Below are 23,481 nucleotides of genomic sequence, written 5' to 3' on the forward strand. Positions count from 1 at the left end.
TATGCACACATATGTAAATACACACATACATACAGGCTATGATGATGGCAACCATTTACTTCAAGTTAGATGCCTTCTGTATGTATATTGACCAGAATACATTCATTGTTCAAGTGATTTTTAAATATTTGTATAATTTTTAAAAATTACCATGAGACAATTTGAGCTGCTACAACTAAAATATTTATTCAGTGTAGTAGCCATATGTAGTGTGGATTTAGCTACTTAATCGAAACATTCTTTAGAGTCCTTCAAATATTTATAGTCAGTTTTTCAGTTATTAAATATGAGGTGGCTACTAAAGAGTAACAAAAAGTAGATAGCATTTACTCCCATTGGTTCTCTGTGCATTTTTGCATTCTTATTAAATCCCATGCTGATCCAGTATTTTAAAGTATTTCAAACATCTCCTCTTTTTTTCCTTCAGAAGCAGTTTTTAAGTGAAAGTTACATAGAAAATGGCCTATATGAACAAGATAGCAATTTAAAGTATAGACTTTTCACTTACTATTAAGTCTGGTTTGACCAACTTCAGCCATTTGGAACAGCAACTCTTTACTTGGAATTAAGCAGAAAAGACTTTTGAGTAGCAAATGACTATCATGAAGTGTATGCATTTTTCTCTGCACCTGGGAGTAGCAGTAGATTATGTCCCAGTTAGAAGACTTACTGATAGTAGCCAAAACTAATAGCTATTTCCAGAAGCAGGGAAGAGAGAATGTATTAGTGTAAACCTAAAGCAGTTAAGGTTCAAAGAATTGAGGTGTATACTACCTTGATTTCCTCCAAGAATATTGTTCTTACTATAGTGAGAGTGAGTCAGAATATTCTTGTCTAAGGTGTTCATTTGCTTCAGAAAGATTTTAGACAGCTTTGTCAAAATAGCTTTGAAATAGAAGTAAAAATTTAGTATCAAATGAATTGAATCGATAAATTATTATAACTGCACTTTAGATTTGGCATTGAGCAGCCTTCTCACAGCCACCTGGCAATGAGAAAAATAGTGTCAGGCTGGGCACGGTGGCTCACGCCTATAATCCCAGCACTTTGGGAGGCCAAGGCAGGTGGATCACTTGAGGTCAGGAGTTTGAGACCAGCCTGGCCAACATGGTGAAACCCCGTCTTTACTAAAGATACAAAAATTAGCTGGATGTGGTGGCACATGCCTATAGTCCCAGCTACTCGGGAGATTGAGGCAGAAGAATCACTTGAACCCGGGAGGCAGAGGTTGCAGTGAGCCGAGGTTACGCCACTGCACTCCAGCCTGGGCAACAGGGTGAGACTCCGTCTTTAAAAAAAAAAAAAAAAAAGAAAAGAAAAAATAGTGTCAATTATATAGTTATTAGGTAATTCTCATTGTTAGTTATGCACGAAGTATTAATATATACATTCTTTACAGAAAAATAAAGCTATACCTAACTCTAAATTTTGAAAGAAATGTTTAATGAATTATCAGTATAGAGGCATTGAATGATAAATTATCATTGTTTTAAGAATTTTTTTTTTTCGTTCAAAGACTATAGTTGATCTCATAGCTAAGGTAACATGCAGTAATCTTTATTGTTTTATTCAGGAAGCAGATATTATTTCAGACCCTATTGCCCAATCCTAGGATATCATCAGTTAAGTTATGAGATGCAATATTGATTGAATAATGGCTCTTGGGAGAGAATAAGGACTGCTACATTGAGTAATTATATTACTGTATACGAAAAGTTAAAATGTGAACATTAAGGAAATATGACATATTTTAGAAAGATGACCATCAGAGGTGATCAGTGTCAACAAATGAATGAAGTGTTTCAGTTCTGTGATGTGTAGTTTTTCAAAAAGGACATCAAAGAGGGTTTTATAATTTTGCACTGCTCATCATTTACGTAATTTTTTTAGTAAGATGAACAGAAAACTTAAAAATCTTAATTATCCAGCTAAAGAGTTCCATGTCTTCAGGTGTGAGGGTGGTAACTAGATATATCAATATTGCTCTAAACATGAAGCACAAGACACATTATGTGTGTACATGATTTGTATACTCTTAATTCCTTTAGAAATGCATTTTGGTCAATCTTTAACATTAAGGAAATACAAAAGTAATGACTTCTTAGAAAAAAGGCACTGCTGAAAGGTAGATTTAGGTGTATCTGAAATACGTTATAGTCAGTTGAGTAAGAACACTCCATAATTAGTTAAGAAAATTTTTAACTTTTGATTTTCATGTAACTAGTAGGAAACAATTTTTCTGAGACTTTTGTTTTCTGTCTTCTCTTTAAGCTTCTTTCATTTTACCCTCTCTGTTCTTTGGAGAATAGCCAAAACATTGAATGTTCTATGCTTTTACTCTTACTGAGATTTTATGTCAGGGTAGGAATATTTATTATATTTATATTATATTTACCCTTTTGTGTGTTCTGTTCACATTGCATAAGGCACTTGTATTGATCCTTTTCTAAGTAGTGCAAAAATGAGATTTTTTTAAAAAATTTACTTCATAAAAATCACATAAGTTACAGTATTTGTGACCTACACTTTTTTTTTCCCTGTAATAGAGATCAAACCTTTGTACAGCAAAAGCAAAGGCTTTTAGTGATTTGTTATACCAAGATAGTTTTCTTAAACCAAATTTTCTTCAGTAATATTCTTTGGGTTTACTTTCCAATATAGACTGATAAAATGTTTAACAATGCTTCTAACTTTTAAGCTGTTTTGTTTCCTTAATCTTGTATTTCTGGTGATTTTAAGGTTTCTACAATTTGAAATAGTTCTTAACATCATAAAACATTGGTGATATCATTTCTTTATTACCTTCCCAAATATGCCTTTTATTTTTATGTACAAGGGCTCTTGGGAATGATTCTCTCAGAGGCTTAAGCTGTGCTTTGCCTTTCATGAGAACTGAAATTATTTGGTAAGCGCTTGCTTTCTTTTTAGCTTCTAATTTTTCCCTATTTTATTTTGTACATGATATTTGTTTCAAGGTCAAAGGTTCCGTTACAGTTACTATGATGAATCCCAGGGGGAGATTTATAGATCCATTGAACATCTAGATAAAATGGTAAGTCTTTCAGGTGTGGGATTTTAATGCTCTAAGGCTTTTTCTTTAATTTCAGATTAGTAATTCAAGACTTAATATGTTGAAATAATATACTTTTTTCCCTATCTTTAAATGTACAAAATGCAATGTGTCATCATATAAATATTGACTATAAGAATAATCCCTTCTAGTAGGAATTTCCATCATCATAATTTTGTTTGATTAATGAGAATATTTAAGAATAATATATACAGATTTAAAATACTTTTTAGAGTAGTACTTTAGCTTTAGGGACAATAGGATACTAATACCATCATTTACTGTTAAGCAGTAGTAACCATAGCAGATGATGGATACCTTGACTCCTATTTGTTTCATGACTACCTGAAATATTTCTTTTGACTCCTTCTTTTGACTCCTTCTGAACAGCATTGTTGTTTCTTAAAATTTATTAAATAACTTAGTATATTTTTAGTTTTGATAGCAGGCCAAATTACTGTTCTTAAGTGATGATGAAGATTTTATGAATTAGCTACTAAAAATACGTATTCTATGGGAGGAACTATATGTAAACTTGAAGTAAATAACCTGAAAATTATAAAGGTTTGACTGAAAGTCTTAATTTTTTAAAATTATTGCCGCTTTGCCTCTGGAAATAAAGATATCATAGCCTTATGATAACAGTGTACAGGAATTCCAATGTACACAAAATGTAGCTAACTTAAATCTTGTCTGCCATGCTGAAGAGGTTTATACATATACTTTATTTTAAGTTTTAAAATTTCAGGCATGTTTATTTTGTTTTGTTAATTTATTTTTATTATTTCCTTGGACCAGCAGTTTGACCTGACAGAGGCATGTTTATTTTGGAGCTACTTTTTAGAAGCTCTCAAAGTGATCTAAAATTTAATGGAATTAATATTTTAAACATAATAAACTCACATCATTGACATATTTCTGTAAAATATCCTGTAAATCAGATTATTTATCTAATTTCATTTTTGTTTTGATTTGCATTTCCCATTGATCTTAAGCATGCATATTAAGACATTTATTTTTTCCTTTTTTTAAGAGACAGGGACTCACTCCATTACCGAGGCTGGAGTGCAGTGGCACATCATAGCTCCCTGCAACCTGGAATTTCTGGGCTTAAGCAATCCTCCTGCCATAGCCTCCTGAGTAGCTGGGACTATAGGCACATGCCACCATACCCAACTAATATTTATTTATTTAGAGACAAGGTCTCACTCTGTGGCCCAGGCTGGCGTGCAGTGGTGTGATTCGGCTCATTGTAGCCTCTACCTCCCAGGCTGAAGCGATTGTCCCACCTCAACCTCCCCAGTAGCTGGGGTGCCTACCAGGTGCCTACCACCAAGCCCGTCTGATTTTTGTATTTTTTGTAAAGACAGGGTTTTACCACGTTGCCCAGGCTGGTCTCAGACTCCTGAGCACAAGTGATCTGCCAGCCTCAGCCTCTCAAAAGTCCTGGGATTACAGGCATGTGACACCGCACCCAGCTTTTTTCTTTTTCTTTTTCTTTTTTTTTGTAGAGACAAATCTTGCTTTATTGCCCAGGCTGGTTTTGAACCCGGGGCTTCAAGTAACCCTCCTGCCTCCCAGAGTGCTGGGATTACAAGTGTGAGCCACCGCACTTGGCATGTATTAAGACTTGAACTTCATGACCTGGAGCCTTTAGGTATCTATTAAAAAGAGCTATAAAAAAAGCATAAGAAAACAAAATTATTTTTACAGATGCAAATAATTTTTTTTTTTCTCTTCGTTTGTCGTTTTGCTCCTTTTACAAATTCTTAGTGTATTATCTTGTTTTTGGGCCATTTGGATTTGGATTTTTGTTTTTTCCCTTTTTTTTTTTTTTTTTTTTTTTTTTTTTTATTTGAAGACAAGCTCTCACTCTATCAACTAGGCTGGAGTGTAGTAGCACCATCATGGCTCACTGCTGCCTCATCCTCCCTGGCTCAGGCAGTCAAGCACAGATGTGTACCACCACACCTAGCTAATCTTTTTTTGTAGAGACGAGGTTTCGCCATGTTGCCCAGACTGGTTGGAACTCCTGAGATCAAGTGATCCACCCTCCTTGGCCTCCCAAAGTGCTGAGATTACAGTCATGAGCCACTGCACCTGGCCTGGATTTTTCTTAAAAGGAATTTCAATTTGTTGTTCTAAACACAGAATTTTAAAATATAACTATATTCTTACCTAGCTTAGGAGTATAGTAGATATTGATCCTACTGTCTTTTTTTCTTGAAGTGCTATAGTAATCATAATATTTTTTCTTTTCTTTCTTTCTTTTTTTTTTTTGTGAGACAGAGTCTCCCTCTGTCACCCAGGCTGGAGTGCAGTGGCGCAATCACAGCTCACTGCAGCCTCAACCTGCTGGGCTTAAACAATCCTCCCACTTCAGCCACCCAAGTAGCTGGGACTGTAGACATGTACCACCATGCCTGGCTAATTATTTTTAGTTTTAGTTTTAGTTTTTAGTGATGGGGTTTCACCATGTTGCCTAAGCTGATGATATTTATTTTAATTTTTTAAATAACACAAATAATTTTGGGATTTACTCATAAACAGTATTAAATATAGCAGAATAACTCTAACTTGCTCTCTATGACCGTTGACAGATTATTTTAATATTCTAGTTTTCATTTCCTTATCCGGAAGAAGATAGACTTGGACTAGATGGTCTCTAAATTGTCTTTAAATTCTATCAGCTTATAAGTCTTCAGTTTGTTCAAATCGACTCTACCAATGTGTTAAACCTTATGCGTATGTTTTAGTATAAGATTATTTGGTCTAAAGTAGATCAAATATTTTAGTAAGGAATCTGGATTTGAATGTATTAATAGAATATGTCATGTAGTATATTTTATTAAAGCCAAATGTAATGAATGCAAAGTTCGTTACTTAGTGTGTTTATCATATGTAAACTTAGCTTAGTTGCTACTTTAAATCCAATTATTGTCCAATACTTTTACCTTTAGAATTTTATTTGGATTTTAATGTATTGTCTTCTCTTTTGGCTTCTTGATGTTTTCATTTCAGTTGATTAACTCTCCTTTGACTTTTTATTCTGAGGTTTAGTTCTCAGTTGCCTCAGAAAACTTTTTCTGGCTTTGTCCGTATAGCAAATGATTAATGATTGTCAAAGCAAATGGTTAATGGGTATCTGCTGTTTGTCTGGTACTCTGTGCAGTATTGAAGACATAAACAAGAGAAAACATAGTCCATGACTTAATGGAAGTTAGAGTCCAGTGGTTGAACATACTTAGAAACAGCCATTACAATATAGAGAGCTGAGATACATTTAGGAGGTAGAATGAAAAGGACTTTAGGGATTAATTGGGTGTGCCATGTTAAGGGAGTGGTGGGATGTGGGATGATTTCTGGCTTCCGTGTGTATATAGATGTACACACTAATACAGGGAATATAAGAGGGACAGATTTAAAGAAAAAGATGAGTTCAGTTTTAGACATGGCTTTTGTGTTGTTTAGAACTGCACTTTTTGATACTGTAGCCACCAATTACATGTATTTATTGAGTATGTGAAGTGTGGTTATACAACTTGAGGTATGCTGTAAGTGTAAAATATACACCGGATTTTGAACATGTAGTATAAAAGGAACAAAAATATCTCAAAAATAATCTATCTTGATTATATTATAAAATGATACTGCCAGATTGTGTTTAATAAAATATCTTAAAATAAATTTTACCCATTTATTTTTAAAATATGGATACAATAAATTTTAAAATTACATATATGACCTGCATTATATTTTTATTGGACAGTACTGGTTTAGAACATGAAGGTAGGTCTGGATGGAGATAAACATTTTGAAATTATTGATGTATGAGGAATAGATGGGAAGAAAGGATGTTAATGCCATTGTTCACAGAGTCAATCTCCAGAGAGAGTATAAGGAGTAGGAACAAAGGGGGAGTTAGATCAGATGGACATACCAGCATTAAGTGGAAGAGGAGATAAAGAAGAGTCAGTAGAATTCTGCTTAGAGAGAACTGAGAACGAGCAATATCACAGAGAGGATGAGCTTTATTTAGCAAAGAGGGAGGAAGAGTATCAAATGCTGCACAGAGGTGAATTAAGAACCTTGCAAGAGCAGTTTCAGTGGAATCAGGTTAGAAGGTAAATTGGAACGAAGAGGCAAAAACCAAATGTGAAAAATTGTTCTCTACTAGTTTTGAGTATGACAGAAAGGAGCAGTGTTTAAATGTTAACTGACTTGGTAGATGAGGAGATCCAGGGAAACACAGTCAAAGGAGGAGTTTTTAAAGATGGGAACTGTGAGATTACTTCAGAATTTCCAGTAACATTAATTCCTAATTGGAGGTCTTAGAGAGATTTGACTTAAGATTATATCACCTGTATGATTCTCATTTTGCCCCAGTTTAACCTTTTTTGTCTTATATTTTATTCATTTAGGAAAGAATCTATAAGGAGGAATGGCTGTATATATGTGAAATATAAATTATTAATGTTATGCATGTAAATTTTTCCCTGTCATTAAAATTACCTTTTTTTTGGTTAAGTAATCATACAGAAAATAATTTTGAAAGATACCTCAGTACTAAAAATTTTCAAAGTAAATAAAGTCTTCCTGGACATGGTCTTTAGCAAGTTTGTACTAAATTTTATGAAAAAGTAATGCTTTTTGCACCAAAATGTAAGAGTAACTCCTGCCAGAACCACATTTTCAAACACCATACATAATTTCCACTTGGATGTCTTATAAACAGCTCATACTAAACACATTCCAAACGGAGTTCCTGATTTTCTTCCCACCAAGACCTGTTCTACTCATAGACTTTCTTAATTCAAATGATGGTGGTCCTATCCTTCCACTTTCCTGACTGGTTTTCTTAGACCTACTCTTGTGTTTGTCAGTCTCAGGTAGCTTAAAGTAGGAACCAAAGCAATTATTTTAAAATCTAAATCAGATCATGTTACTCTTCTGCTCCGTATCTCCTGTAAAATTGCCCCCTTTCAGTCAGAATAAAAGCCAGTGTCTTTACAATGGGTAGGCAAAAAGGACCAACGTGACTTGCAGCCCCCAAATGTTAAGAGCCCTCCATCTTCTTACTTTTACTCTTCTTTCACTCTACTGTGGACACACTGATCTCCTTACTGTGCCTTGATAATGTCAGGTATGTGCCTAGCTTAGGGCTTTTGCCTGTTTTGCACTTGACTGTCTCACTTACCTCAAGTCTGCTTAGCTCTCACCTTCTCAGTGGGGCCTTCTGACTACTCTATTTAATTTTGCATCCTACATCCTACCCTTGCAGCATTCTCAGTCCACCATACCCTGTTCCACTTTTTCTTCTAAAAAACTAAATACTTAACTACATTTCTGTCAATCAGGATATTTGTTTTGTTCACTGATGTATACAAAGTGCCTAGAATAGTGATTAGAATATAAGTAGGTGGTCAGTACATATTTTTCAAATGAATAAATTAATGGATATAATCTTCCTGTATGCAATTTGAAAACATGACTCTCCTAACTGTAACATGTAAAGGAAATAAAAGGAATTTATAATAAATATGTATTTAAGAATGTAAATGCCCAGGCACAACTAAATTAGAAGATACAATGAAGTATTCAAATGTTTATGAATAGTATTATTAATGTAAAAACAGCTACAGATACACTCTTACACAGGTGTGTGTTAGTGACTGAAATTACTAAGTGCCATTGCTAGTGACTTGATTTTCCAAAATGGTGAACAATTCTTAGTAAACTTGTAAACAAAACAAGTACAGTCTTCCCTCACTTTGCATGATAGTTTTATTCCTGGGAAACTCATTGTATATTAAAATCAATGCAAAACTTATTTCTGTTTGTATACAAAGTAGAATTAATGTATAGATAATTAAGGCTGTAGATATTCTGTAGTTTTATGGATGGAGAACAGTCTTTGTGTATGAAACTGTCTTGTGTCAGCATCCCTGGAATCCCGCTGAGTCCCAATAGCATCTTCAAATTATTGTGACAGCCAAAAAGCGTGCATCATTTTCCATTAGGCTCCTTGGATGAACAGCTGTTCATTGACCTTACCCTGCTGTATTTTTATTCTAGGTATTTATTACTGCATGACTTATTATTCATTTGTTGATTTGTCTTGGGGTTATCTCCCTCATTGGATTATATAAGCTTCATGAGAACAGGGACTTTGTCCATTTTTCCATCCCAGTGCCTGTCAGTGGGCACACAATATATACATTTGTTGAATGAATGATAATAGATGGGGAGGGTGGTGAGAAATGAAGCTTAAAGACTCTAGAACAGCTGTCTTGAAGGATCTTAAATAGGGAAGTGATAAAGTTGGTTTTGTATTTGAATAGACCATATGACTGCAGTGTAGCAAATGGGTTGGAAGGAGGCTGGAGGAGATACATGTAGACCAGTTAGGTAGTCCAGATGAGAAACGATGGTAATTTAGACAATGGGTGGAGTGATGGTGGTAGAAGAGAGGGACAGAAATATATACAGTATATTTAGGAGACAAATTGATGATGGGACTTGGAGGTAGATTGAGCTTGTGGGGGTCGAGGAAATGTCAAGGATGACTCCTAAATTTTTGGCTTTGCTGCTGGTTGGATGGTTACATTATTTATTTAGGCCATAAGCACAGGAAGAAAGGACCAACATTTTTTTTGGTGGGGCAGGAAGATCATAAATTCTGTTAGGGATATGTTATGTTTGCTATTGCCTTTAAGACATCTAAGTAGAGATGTCAATCAGATCGACATTTGGATTTTCATTTTGCCAGTTATTTTTGAGTACGTATACATCCTGAGGCGTTGGTGGAGATACAGCAATAAACAAACATGGTTCTTACTGTCATAAAACTTCTAATTGGAGGAGATACATGTTAATTTTAAAAGGTAAGGAAATATATTAATTAGTTTCAAGTAGTAATGTGTGCAGAAAATACCTAAAACCGTAAATGATGGTAAATGATTAGAGGCTTTGGATTGAGTGGTCTGAGAAAGACTACCTTGATGATGAAAATTAAAGTGAGTTCGGAATGATAAGAAAGAGCAAACCAAGTAAAGATCAGAGGGAAGAGCATTTTAGACCGGAGAAGTTGCCAGTGCAAAGATCTTAGGTTTGGAAAGAGGCTGGTGTGTTAGAAGAAAAGGAAAAAGCCAGTGTTGTGGGAGTATGGTGCATAAGAGTAAGAAGAGTGGTGTGTATAAAAGAGGCAGGGAGCTGATAGTATAGGGTAATAATTGAGGGGAAGAACTTTATATAAATACAATATAAAGGAAGTGAGATTATATAATTTGCATTATTTTTAAGGTCACTCTGGTAGTTGTGTGGCAAATGGATTATACAGGAGGGTCAGAAGTAGCAACAATGGGGCTAGGGGTGGTGGCTCACGTCGGTAATCCCAGCAGTTTGAGAGGCTGAGGCGGGCAGATCAGTTGAGGTCAGGAGTTTGAGACCAGCCTAGCCAACATGACACAACCCCCTTTCTCCTAAAAATACAAAAATTAGCCAGGCATAGTGGTGCATGCCTGTAGTCCCAGCTACTCGGGAGGCTGAGGCAGGAGAATCGCTTAAACCCAGTAGGTGGAGGTGAGGTTAGAGTGAGCTGAGATCACATCACTGCACTCTGGCTCTGGGGACAGAGCCGAGCCTCTGTCTCAAAAAAAAAAAAAAAAAAAAAAAGGAGTAGCAACAATGGGCCATTGGCAGAAGTTCAAGGGAGAGATGATAGTAACTTGGACTGTGGTGATGTTGGTGGAGATAGAATGAAGTGGATGGAGTTCAGGTCTTTTCAGAAATAAGAGTCAAAAGGACTTTGCTAATGGGTTGACTGTTTTGGTTTGGAGCTCGGAGAAGGCTTTCAATCCGACTAGAGATGTAAGTTTGGGAGGTCTCAGTAGATCATTAAAGCCAGGACAGAGATGAGATTGCTTACTATAGTAATCATTAACCCTGTCATTGCAACAGAACTCAGTTGTGGAACTTTGTTGAAATTTGCTGAGACCCTGTCTCAAATATTGAAAAATTCTGAATAAATATTGAGTATTTGCTTCATATTAATATGCTTGAATTTAATGTTTGATTTTAACATGTGGACTTGGAGTTTATTTCTGTGGTCCATTTGTTGAGATATTTTTATTTATATTTAGAATTTTTAAATGGCACATAAGTGTTCTATTTTATTAGCATACTGTTGATTCAAATTACAAGTCAATTTTGGGAGTTAGAATACATGGGTCAAAATAATAAGAATGGTTAGCTCTAGACATAAACTTAGGTGTGTTTATATTACATATATATATGTACACTTGCTGTTAGGCAGACTTAAATAATGTATTGTCTTAATTGATTAATCAGATGGTGAATGTACTTTGTCGTACTTCTTTTCTAAGAGATTATTTTATATTATAAATAATTTAATTCGTTTGAGAACCAATATCTTAGTTTTCATATGTGATCTTTTCAGACAAAATGTACTTGGATGGTTCTCTGCATAAGCATTATAAAAATGTTAACGATTTTGAATTGCAGTAATAAGTATACATTTTGAAAGTTTGATAGAGTAAAAAGAAACTAAGTATAAAATTTTAGATTACATCTGTTCAAAATTAGCATGTTAATTAAGTTTTGTTCCTTTTTAACTGGAAACTATTACCAAATATAGTTATTACAAGGCTAGAAAATAAAACCATTTCTAAGTTGCAAAAGAAAAATAGCTATTCTTCTTATTGCAAAATGTTTATATATCTAGCACTTGAATATCTTAGAAATTAATTATGTGAAAAAACACAAAATATAGAATGAACTACCAAATGTAGTTGGGAAAAATTATGTAACTGTAGCATAGGATATCTAAACTCTGAAAGTCTTGCAATTTTTTTGGCTATAGACCAATTTCTTTGGTAATTAGTGCTTTGCGATGTCAATAATTACTGTGACTAAAGCAGAACCTATTTGGAGATATTGATCTTGTAAACTTTACTTACTTGAAATATTAGTCATAGTTATTCATATGAAATGGTCATAGGTTATCATTTTTATTATACTACTATTTTGGGTGTAGACCAGTGTTTCATTATGGACATTGGCAAATTATGATTCGGCAAGGATAATCTGAAAATGTCATTGTATTCATCTGTTGTAACTTCTTTTTCTTTTAAATTTATCAGTTACTTCACTTAATTTGAACATGAACTACTCTTCTTCCTTCCTACTATTTTAAAAGTGAAAATTGTTCCTTTGTCACCTCATTTGTCACTTCTTTCTCTTGAACCTAAGCCAATAGCTTCTTAGTAAGTTTTATAACATCGCTTGTAAGATAGCCATTTATTAGTACATTACTTAGCAGTGCTATTTTTAAGGTGAGTTTTTTCCATTAAACTTTCACTGTTAACGATTTTATCTTGATGCCTCTTAAAGAAACTAGAGTATTTCCTTTTCCTACCCCACGTCACTAAATGTGTACTTATCTGCAAATATAAATGTATATCCTTTAAACTATAAACCCAAAATTCTAATGATTTGATAATGTGGTGTTAATTATGTGGTTGGAATGATTCTAGTTTTTATTTCATAAGTGCCTCTAAAAGTTTTGCTACTCCTTTGCATTTATTACTTTTGGGAGAGATTTACTTCTGGGTGATAATTGTTAGATTGTCATTTTATTAAATCTAGGCAAACTTTTTTAAAGAGGGAAGATAATTTGTTGTCTTATCAGAGTCCTGAATTTGAGCTTTGTCAGTTAATACTGCCTATTTAGTTTAGGGTTGCCACTTGGAGTTTGACATCACAAACATTCACCAATTACTTGAAGAGTCAACACAATGATAGATTGGTTCACCCCTTAAATTTAGGGAGTTTGCTTTCAATTTGTGGATTTCTTTCTGAAACTTAAATTCGTCAGAAACCTGTATCCTTAATTTGTGGATTTCTTTCTGAAACTTAAATTCCTCAGAAGCCTGTATCCTTGATGGATGGGCTTTTGGTGTTTATAATGTCTGCCTTATCTTAGAGCATCTTAGAGCTGAATGAATAGTATAGTGACCCATTTCACTCCTCCACATTAGGTCAAGTTTATGTGAACAATCAAATTATCACTATCCTAGGCCTTAGGAAGCTCTCATTGCCTGGACTTTAGACTCACTGATGATATCTTCTACTATTTTAAGAAATAAAACAGTTAATTCAGCATAATTGGGGAAGGATATTCTTTTTCATCGTCTTGGACTTTTGCCACCAGCATTGAAGTAGCATTTCTGTCTTTTTGGAATTTTCCTAATAGTAATCTCATAGCTGTTAACATAAAAACATAGGTATATCTAAAAGTGTATTCACCATTATTCTGTATTAGTTAATAATGTTCCATTTCTAAATTTTATCATTATTGCTTTTGTTTGCCTACTTCATGAATTTTTCAATTAGAGGTTCACCTATGAGAAAAGCCTTAGTTTTCCCCTCTGTCTTTCCTTATAAAGAGACACTTGTGTCAGCTAATTAAGTATAATTGAATTAATTTTTGCACTAGTAGGTTTATAGCACACTTTAAAGAATTAAAATTTTTGCACATTTAATTTCTTAACTCCTATCATATCAATTTTTTATTTTCTCTCGTAATTTAACCAGTATATCTTCATTTTTAACTCTTTACTTACTAGTATCTTTTCTGCATTTAATTTCCTGTTTTTCTGTGTTAGGTTTTCTTGACCAGTTACTTTGAATTCTTTGTCTTCTGAAATGTGATCATTAGTTTTCTTCTGTTTAAATTCATATCAGTTAAATGTGATGTTTGTTCTGAATGTACTTTGAGATTTTAATATTAAAATGTACATTAGAATCTTGGTGTCACATTATTTATTAATAAATGATTTATATTTAAGGTAAGCTGTCCTAGATAGACTTCATTCCGGAGCATTAAAAGTTCACCTACAATATGTATGCAAGTTGTAGCTATGTAAGTGTTCAAAGAATTGTTAGTATGAGTCTTGTTATACTCTAATACATCAGAATAGTCAGTGAGAAAGAGTCTGCAATTAGAAATTTAGAACCAGGACTTTTGCCTGTTTTAGGCCTCTGTTCATTTAGCTCTAGGGAAGTTATATCTTGATCATCCATTATTTATGGAAGAGATTTATAATTCCATCTCTGCATTAGTGCCATCCATTCTTGGGTTAGAAATGTACTGTAATGTTTTTGGCATCAGAATTATGATATTATTTATATTAGGTTTAACTTTGTGTGTGTGTGTGTGTGTGTGTGTGTATGTGTGTGTATGTGTATGTGTGTTTGTTTTTTGAGACGGAATCTTGCTGTGTTGCCCAGGCTGGAGTGCAGTGGCACAATCTCGGGTCCCTGCAACCTCTGCTTCCCAGGTTCAAGCCATTATCCTGTCTCAGCCTCCCAAGTAGCTGGGATTATAGGCGTGTGCCACCATGACTGGCTAATTTTTATATTTTTAGTGGAAATGGGGTTTCACCGTGTTGGCCAGGCTGGTCTCAAACTCCTGAACTCAGGTGACCCACCCGCCTCAGCCTCCCAAAGTGCTGGGATTATAGGCATGAGCCACCTCATGCCTGGCCCGTCTTAGGTTTAACTTTCAAGTTTGTATTTCTCTGAGCTTATATACCAAGTGTCAGTGGAGAGTGTTGACCTGGAAGCACTGTGGTTGGCAGGAAACAACCAACTTAGCATTACAAACTGGTTGTGGACCAATCCGAGAGTGGCTAATTGATGTGCAAGCAATTCAAAGTTGATTGCACATGTATATGTCTATGTTTCAGATATATATATATGGAATATTGATAATGTTTGTGAAGGAGTTGAATATTCTGAAGGAAAGTTTTTTTATAGAATTAAATTTTGATGCTGCCACTGTAAAATTTCTATGTTACCCACTGATTATCATTTTCCAGATGACTTTTGGTTTTAACGGATGTTTATTTGATTACTTTTGGTGCTTTTACACTGTATCTGTTTTTTTAAAATGTGAAATAAAAACAAAAACACAAAATAACCAGTTAAGTCCCTAAACCACCATTTAGGTTTCTCCCAGAGAGTATGAATCCAGTTTATTTAATAGAAAGTGTTTTAACTGAGTAGGAAAATAATATAATTGGTGTATGTATAATCAGCTAGAATCAATGATTTATTTCCCCGACTTGGTGAGTTAAAGTTGCTATATATTAATGAGTTGTAAATGCATTATTTGAATGTATTTGGAGATTGTAGAATTTAGTATAAACTAATGTTCAAGTCATAGTGGTTGTTTTTACAATAGTCTGACAAATTTTATTCTGTATTAAGATGTGAAAACAAGGCATTCTAGCTTAAAGAATAAAGAGATAAAAAGCTTTCCTTTATTGTTAATCTTGTTCATAAGAGATCTGTGTTGTAGGCTGGGTGTGGTGACTCATGCCTGTAATCCAAGCACTTTGGGAGGCCGAGGTGGGCAGATCCCTTGAGGTCAGGAGTTCAAGACCAGCCTGGCCAACATGGTGAAACCCGGTCTCTACTAAAAATACAAAAATTAGCTGGGTGTGGCGGTGTGTGCCTGTAAGCCCAGCTACTTGGGAGGCTGAGGCAGGAAAATTGCTTGAACCCAGGAGGCAGAGGTTGCAGTGAGCCGAGATCCCACCACTGCACTCTAGCCTGGGTGATAGAGCAAGACTCCAGCTCAAAAAAAAAAGATCTGTGTTGCTTAAGCCTGCCTTTATCATGAGCTTTAAATTAATTAAAATATGCTAACTTTTTTCTTAGTTCGTGGTATTTTTTTTCCACAAACCTAGATTATTTAATGCTGGTGATTTAAAATACCTTTAAGTATATGTTGTGGAAACAGTTCAATTACAATTAACTCTTGATTTTTAATGCCAATAACAGGAAGAATATAATGGATATGGAGAAAACAGCCACAAAGTAAATTAAATTTTAAGTTTCATATACAAATTTTCACAGCAGATTTACTTTTGTGTATTCTTTCTATGGAAGAAAGATATTATGAAATGTTTGAGGATTGTCAGCTGAATGACAACTGGTTAAAGTAGTATAGAAACATACCTGGGGTTTGGAGAAAATAAACTGGGGATTAAAAGTTTTCTGTTAGTAGAGAGTTGACTATAATGGTAATAGCTTTGATGAATGAGTTTGATGTTTCACAAGGTTTATTTAATCTATTTTCTTTGTGTCTCCCTAATTGAAGAATTATGTTTAAGTAACAGTTTTAAAATATAATTAGGAAATAATAAATGTTGTCCTTTTTCTTTTATTTTTTTCTTCCTCTTTTTTTTTTTTTTTTAGGGTATGAGTATTATAGAACAATTAGACCCTGTATCTTTTAGCAATTACTTGAAGAAATACCATAATACTATATGTGGAAGACATCCCATTGGGGTGTTATTAAATGTAAGTATCCTTAGGAAGCCTTGACTTTTAACATTTGGTCATATAATACTCCAAAATATCTCATTATCGTTGTGATACAATGGCATCATTGGTTTTATGTGCCTATGGTCAAGTTTCTTTTTAGTATCTTTAATATAATTTGGAGTTCCATTGCTTTTGGTCACTTGAATAAAGTTATTTATCATTGGAATACAGTTCCATACTTTCTGTTAAATACAGAAAGTTATTTAGAATAGAGACCCACATTTTCTCTTGACTCTTAGTTCCAATATGCTCTTTATAAATACAAACCAACATGACCTTTTAAGAGATATATGGTCTTACTACTTTTTTGGTTTTATTTAGTGGTCTAGACTCTATAAAAAATAAATGGAAGATTCTGCTCTTAAACTTAAGATGTTCATAATGTGATAAAGCAAGACAGATGATGTGTGTTTTTCTCATTAAAACAAAAATAACGCTTACTTCAGTTAAGGAATGATAAGAGTCAGAAGTTTTGGTTAGCTGGATTTTAGAAAGAGAAATAGCATTATTTTTTTCTTCTAATTAGGAAAACTATTAATTTTCATTCAAGAAGAATGAAAATATGACATTCATTAAGAAAGAAGAAAGTGTATACTCAGGATTGGGAGGAGAAAGTAACAATGGGCTCATTTGGAGAGGCAGGGAAATAATGGAGAAGATAATATAGTCCAGAATAGACTAAGGTAGGACCTTAAGTCCAGTATTATTTTAATGTGATTTGAAAGGTAATATATAGTGAGTTTTTAGGAAGGGTTTTTCTTCTAAACTGTATTGATTGATTCAAAGAAAAGCTTTTCAACTTAAACTAATTTTTGAAATTGAAGCTAGAATAAACTGTACTAATTTCCTAAAATCTTAATTGAATCAAATAAAATTTTTATTATAAAGTAAATGCTGAACCAATCTACAATTAAAGTAAAAATCCTAGCATATACCTTTTAGATCTGGATTTTAATTTATATACATTTCAAATTTAGTCAAAGTCAGATAAAGACTCTGATGTCTTAAGACAGAAGTAGCCAGGGATTTGGTTTATACAGTGAAGAGAATATATTTAAAAAGTTAAAAAGGGTTTAAAAAATGGCCTTATTACAGGGAGAGAGAGGGTAAATGATGACTGATGCTTAATTATCAAGAAACAAGATTAGAAGTTATTTGAGAGAATGATAAGGAATTCTTTTTTTTTTTCTATTTTAATATGATACAACAAGAGAAATTCAAGTAACAAAAGAGCAAAAGAGATATCTAGGCTTTAGCTGTGAAGTGGACAAAGTCAAACCACAAACACATTGAGTGCCCACTTTTTTATGTGACGTGTGTCCTAACTAAATTTTTCTTTTTTCTAGGCTATCACAGAGCTCCAGAAGAATGGAATGAATATGAGCTTTTCCTTTTTGAATTATGCCCAGTCAAGCCAGTGTAGAAACTGGCAAGACAGTTCAGTGAGTTATGCAGCTGGAGCACTCACAGTCCACTGAAGCTCTGAATCCTCAGGGATGCCACCTGCACATTCTCATACTCTGTCCGGGGTCCCAGCCTAGCCTTTACCAAGATACTGGTCCTGGTTTGGGGGGATTCTGAAACCTCAAACTAATAGAACTTTCTTCTCTTTTTTTCTAGTAGGTGTAGTCCTTCCTTAATTTCAACTCATTAAAAAATGCTTTATAGTTTAGGGCAGTGGAAGGAAGGCTGGCATCAAAATATTTTCATCAAAAAAGATGACAATGTAAAGGCTCAGTTGTGGCAGACAGTTTTTTGAAAGTAACTTGTAAAGCATTTACCATATCCTAAATTTGCACTCTTTGCAGACTTGTGCACATATATTCCGCTTTCAGAATAGTTTTGCAAATTGTACACAAACAAACAAAAAGGTGGAAGCTTTTTAATAAAGAAATTGCATTTATAAATGATCTGTATTAGAATATAATAAATCTCCAGTTATAGTCAATTACTACCCATGTTGTACAACAGATACCTTCTATTTTAGTTGCTAATAAAGGGCTACACAACTCAAAATAGTCTGATTTAAACTTATTGCTCTGTGGTATATATGAAAATTGTTTTTTATTAATTCCATCTCAGAATTTTTGTTAAAAATGGTAAACCTCAGCTCTTATGTAAAAATATATTAGGATGTATTTTATATTTTATATATTTATATGATTTTTTAAAAATCAGAAATTAGAATCATATAATCTTAAAGTTAACTTTTTAAATTACATGCAGTTTGCCTTTTTGTCTGTGACATCCCTTTGTGTCATTACTATATTGTAACAGAATATATATTCAAGATTGGTAAAAGGACGTAGATGCAATCATTGACTTCAAAGATCATGTTTGATAGTCTGCAAATGAGGGAACATTGAAGAGTGTTCTTAGTGTTTTTCAAATCATTGCAGACCATACACTGCTGTGCTTTTTTAATACTTTAAGCAGTTTGACTCTTTTACTTGAATTTTTAGCAAGAGATCATTAACGTCATCAACAACAGGCCACTGGATTTTCTTATGGTTACACAATTTTTTTGTCATGATTTTTGGTGCGGCTCTTCCAACTAAAATAATGGTATGGTGTTGTATTACTTTCTTTATTTAGCATAGACCAATTCTAGTCACTTTGGCCAAAAAAAAAAAAGGTATAATTCACTTAATAATTCAGTCACCATGTATGTACTGCATTATTCCTATTTTAACCTAACACTGAGTGTCTACATTATATTAGAGAAAGTGTTTATATCGCCAGTGTTATGCCAGAGTAGCACAATTTTTAGATGCCTTGCACCAATTTTATTTAAAGATTTACGTTTCTTATTTATTAAATATCAACTTTCTATGCTCGAATGAAATAAAATAATGTTACCTTTTAGATTCAAAGTTGCCCACCTATGTATGTGTGGAAAGTATACTCTTACACATTAGTGATTTATTTTCCATAATTTAGATATACTTTTGAGTACGATTTTTATTGTTTAATATGAACTATAAAAATTTTAAAATTGACAACAGTGAATTTTTAAAATAATGTTTTCTGAGTATAAGACTAATACATGATTATTATAAAAAATTTGAAAAATACTGAAAAGTTATAAAGAAGAGAAAAAATTATCTGCAATCTCACCACCTAGAGATAACCCTGTTAATATTTTTCTGTATTTCCTTTCAGTCTTTGTCTATGCTATTTCTATGTATGAGTGTGTGTACATGTTTGTGTGTGTGTGTAATAACAAACTTGAGATTATACTGACCATATAGTTATGTACCCTGTTTTTTATAACCTAACTTCATGAATATTTACTCATGTCTTTGAAAATGTGACTTTTAAAAATGGCTGCCTGATATTCTATTGTATGAATATGCCACAATTTACTTCTCTCTTTGGATATTAGGTTGTTCCAGTCTTTCACCATTATAAATAATAGTGAGATAGACATCCTTGTTTGTAAAATTTGATCTCTATATTAGGCTCTTTCTTTATGATATACTCATGTAAATGGAGTAAGTGGTTTAGACAGTGAGAACTTTTTAGGCTCTTCAAAATATTTCCAAATTACCCTTTAGAAAGATTGTGCTAAATTAACAATATATGAGTACCCATCATTATGCCCCTTCAGTATCATTATTTTTTGTTGATCTTTGACAATTGGTTAGCATAACAACATAATCGGTTGTTTCTTTGATCATTCTAATAAGAGTTGCTTTACAGTTAATCATTTTTGTCTTTCTATAATTTTATAGTTGATTGATTTTTAAAAAGACAAGAGGGTTGCCTAAGTTGGTTGGACTGTAGTACAAGTATGGTTCTTGCACTTTTAAAACTCTAGAAGCTGGACATGATGGTATGCACCTGTAGTCCCAGCTACCTCGAGCGTGCAGGCAGGAGGATCACTTGACAGTTTGAGACCAGCCTGGGCAATGTGGTGAGCCCCCCAAAACCCTCTAAACAAACAAACCTGCAGAATATTTCAGCATCACTCTACGCTTTCCTAGAATATCAGCATACTTGGTCATGAAGTAGAAAGAGTTCCAAACTGATGATTGAGTGTTGGATTCTAGTTCTGTTTCTGGCCACTAATTAGTTCTCTGAACTTAAGTGTTTCATGTCATATTGAAACTTTCTCATTTGTATAATGTGGAGGGATCTCTTAAGTGCTTTCTAGTTTCAAAGTACTTTGATATTGTGACTTTATTTTTTAGAGGTTCCAGTGTCATTTATTTTTAATAGCTACATGAATAATGTAGAGATACTATCTTTTTATTTCAACCTCACACAGATGGAAACGAAAATCTTGTTATTTAACACAAAAGGAAATTTAATTTACATTATTTAATGCAGTTAATATTACCTAAAATGTTGAACTTAAGCTTTTCTACTTTAAGTGCCTTTAAAAGTTTTGTATTTGGAATCTAAAATATAAAGGAAATTCTTATGTAGCTCTATTCAGTTGCTTCTTTATTATATAGTTTTGAGTGTTTTGTAGCAACTTTTTTTTTTTTACCTTAGATTGCACAGAGCAACATATTCATGGATTCTTCACTATTCTGCTAGTGAGTCCTTGAGAAATGTATGTTAAAGATTAGCTCACTGAGCAGGTAAGTAAGTGCTCTGTCTTGGGTGGGCAACAAAATCTTCATACAGAGTAGGATAAAGGACTTCAGATATACCGATATTTGTATTTAGATATTCCCATTTGGATGACTGGTGTTCTGAGCTAGTAAATGTTACATATCTTATTGTTACATATCTTAAATATTGCTTTGGTTGCAAATAGTTTATTCCCTGAGATTATAGGTTGGTAAATGTTTCTGTAAAAGACCAGATAGTAAATATTTTTGGCTTCAGAGGCCATATAGTCAGTCCTAACTATTTTCCTCTGCAATTGTAGCACAAAAGCCACCATAGACAAATGTGTAATCAAATGAATGTGAATATGTTCTAATAAAAGTTTATTTACACAAAGATGGTGAGCTGAATTTGGCCTGTGGGCCATAATTTGCTGTCTCCTGTCATAGATGGTGTCGTTTGTAGTTCAAAAGTTGGCAAATAATCTAAACTGCAAAAAGTGGTGGTAAGTTTCTGCCATCACAATCCTCTCTTAATTTGAGGTAGTCAGATTGACTGGGTTGGAGTGTTATTTAGGATCATAAAGGTAAGTGGGAGATGGGTATGGGAAACTAAGAAGTCTTGGAAATTAGTGTTAAATAACTTTGAAGCCCTTTTATTTGCTGGAACCCATTGGGAGGTTTACTTTGCTGCAATAAACTAATTAAAAAAGTGATCAGTGGAGCTTGTGATTGGTTGTTGCAAATTATTTAAATTATTCTAAGTGCTTGGCTACCTAGATGATAGCAGAAGCTAGATCAGATGAACCTCTTTACCTGTGTATTTTAGGACACTAGACCAACATTTTTAAAAAGGATTGTGAAATATAAAACTTAATTTTGCCATGTAAGGACTTTTGAAAAGACCACTACCATCTTCCATTACCAGTTTATTTTAAAGGTGACTCCCAATATTTAGGAAGGACTTAAACTCAGAGTAATAGAGTAATTTAACTTGAATAACTTTAAGTTGATGAAAAAATTACTACACTGGTATTTTCTTATTTACTCTGCATCATTGAAAAATTTATCAAGTGTTAGTACCTACTTTGGCATTTGGGAAGTGCTATAATACAGTTGTTGAAAGACCTAGTGTACTTACAAAGCTGATATTTAGTAGATTAATAAGCCACATGTACACTGTTATTGAGATTTAAGACTTTTTTATTGTGTTAAATTGTAAGTGCCATTTATTAAAGGGGACACAACTATAGTGTCTATAAGGAATGATAAAAGCCTTCAGTAGTCTAGAGAGTGAGATGTAGTTGAAGAAATTGGTGAGTCTTATTTTGGAGAAGGTAAGTTTAAAGATAGGGAGTTTTCTTCAGATTGAGTGACCTTCATATATGAGAAAGAATAGTATTCTGTGTTGTTCTAGGTAGAAAAACTGTAAGAAATGGGAGCTTCTGGTTTTACATTGAATGTTCTCTAATGAGAATTCCTTCCTTCCTTCCCTCCTTTCTTTTTTCCTTTTCCTGCCTCCCTTTCCCCTCCCCTCCGTCTTTTTCCCAGTCTCTCCCCCAGTCTCGCTCTGTTGCCCAGGCTGGAGTGCAGTGGCATGATCTCTGCTCACTGCAACCTCTGCCTCCCAGGTTCAAGCAATTCTCCTGCCTCAGCCTCCTGAGTAGCTGGGATTACAGGCGCCCACCACCATACCTGACTAATTTTTGTATTTTTAGTAGAGACGGGCTTTCGCCACATTGGCCAGGCTGGTCTCAAACTCCTGACCTCAGGTGATCCGCCCGCCTCGGCCTCCCAAAGTACCATTATTACAAGTGTGAGCCACTGCGCCCAGCCTCTTTCTGTCTTTGCTCCTTTTTACTTCTCTTCTCTTCTCTTTTTTCTTTCTCTTTTATTTTCTTTTCCTTTCCTTTCCTTTCTTTTCTTTTCTTTTTTCTTTCCCTCCTTCCCCCCCACCCCCGCTGTCTCTCTCTCTCTCTCTCTCTCTCTTTCAAGATGGGGTTTCACCATGTTACCCAGGCTGGTCTCGAACTCCTGGGCTCAAGAGATCCACTTGCCTTGTGTAATGAGAGTTTCTAATAATGAAAATTTCACTGTGTCCTCATAAAAGCATTAGAAGTATTCAGATAAAAGCTAGATCAGTGATTATCAAAGTAGGGTCCCTGGACTGTCAAACATCAGTATCACCTGGAGATGTATAATTATGATCACCAAGCTAAAAAAAAAAGCTAGTATACAAGTAAAATGGAATGTATTTGTATAAAACTATTGAGAAGTTATTTTTAAATCAAAATTGTTTTTGATCATTTAACACTAACTTTAAACACAGAGATTATGAATTGATAATTATTGCTTAATTGTTACTAGGGGAACACTGGTACACCAGTTACTGGGGAACCTTAGAATAATTAATTATTCTGTTTTTGTTAAAACATTTAA

General features: G+C 33.9%; 1 protein-coding gene across 4 annotated transcripts in view; it reads left to right on the forward strand.

Moving 5' to 3' along the window:
• Positions 1-18,499, forward strand: part of MEMO1 (mediator of cell motility 1) — a 143,880-nt gene extending 125,381 nt beyond the window's left edge. For all 4 annotated transcript variants that reach the window (XM_050754146.1, XM_050754145.1, XM_050754144.1 and 1 more), the window contains 3 exons: positions 2,976-3,052; positions 16,355-16,459; positions 17,830-18,499. In XM_050754146.1, the coding sequence (XP_050610103.1) occupies positions 2,976-3,052; positions 16,355-16,459; positions 17,830-17,961 (314 nt within the window). In that variant the 3' untranslated portion in view covers positions 17,962-18,499. The remainder of the gene's footprint in view (positions 1-2,975; positions 3,053-16,354; positions 16,460-17,829) is intronic.
• Positions 18,500-23,481: the final 4,982 nt, after the last annotated feature.

The sequence above is a fragment of the Macaca thibetana genome, chromosome 13 (assembly GCF_024542745.1).
Source record: "Macaca thibetana thibetana isolate TM-01 chromosome 13, ASM2454274v1, whole genome shotgun sequence".
NCBI classification, from domain to species: Eukaryota; Metazoa; Chordata; class Mammalia; order Primates; family Cercopithecidae; genus Macaca; species Macaca thibetana.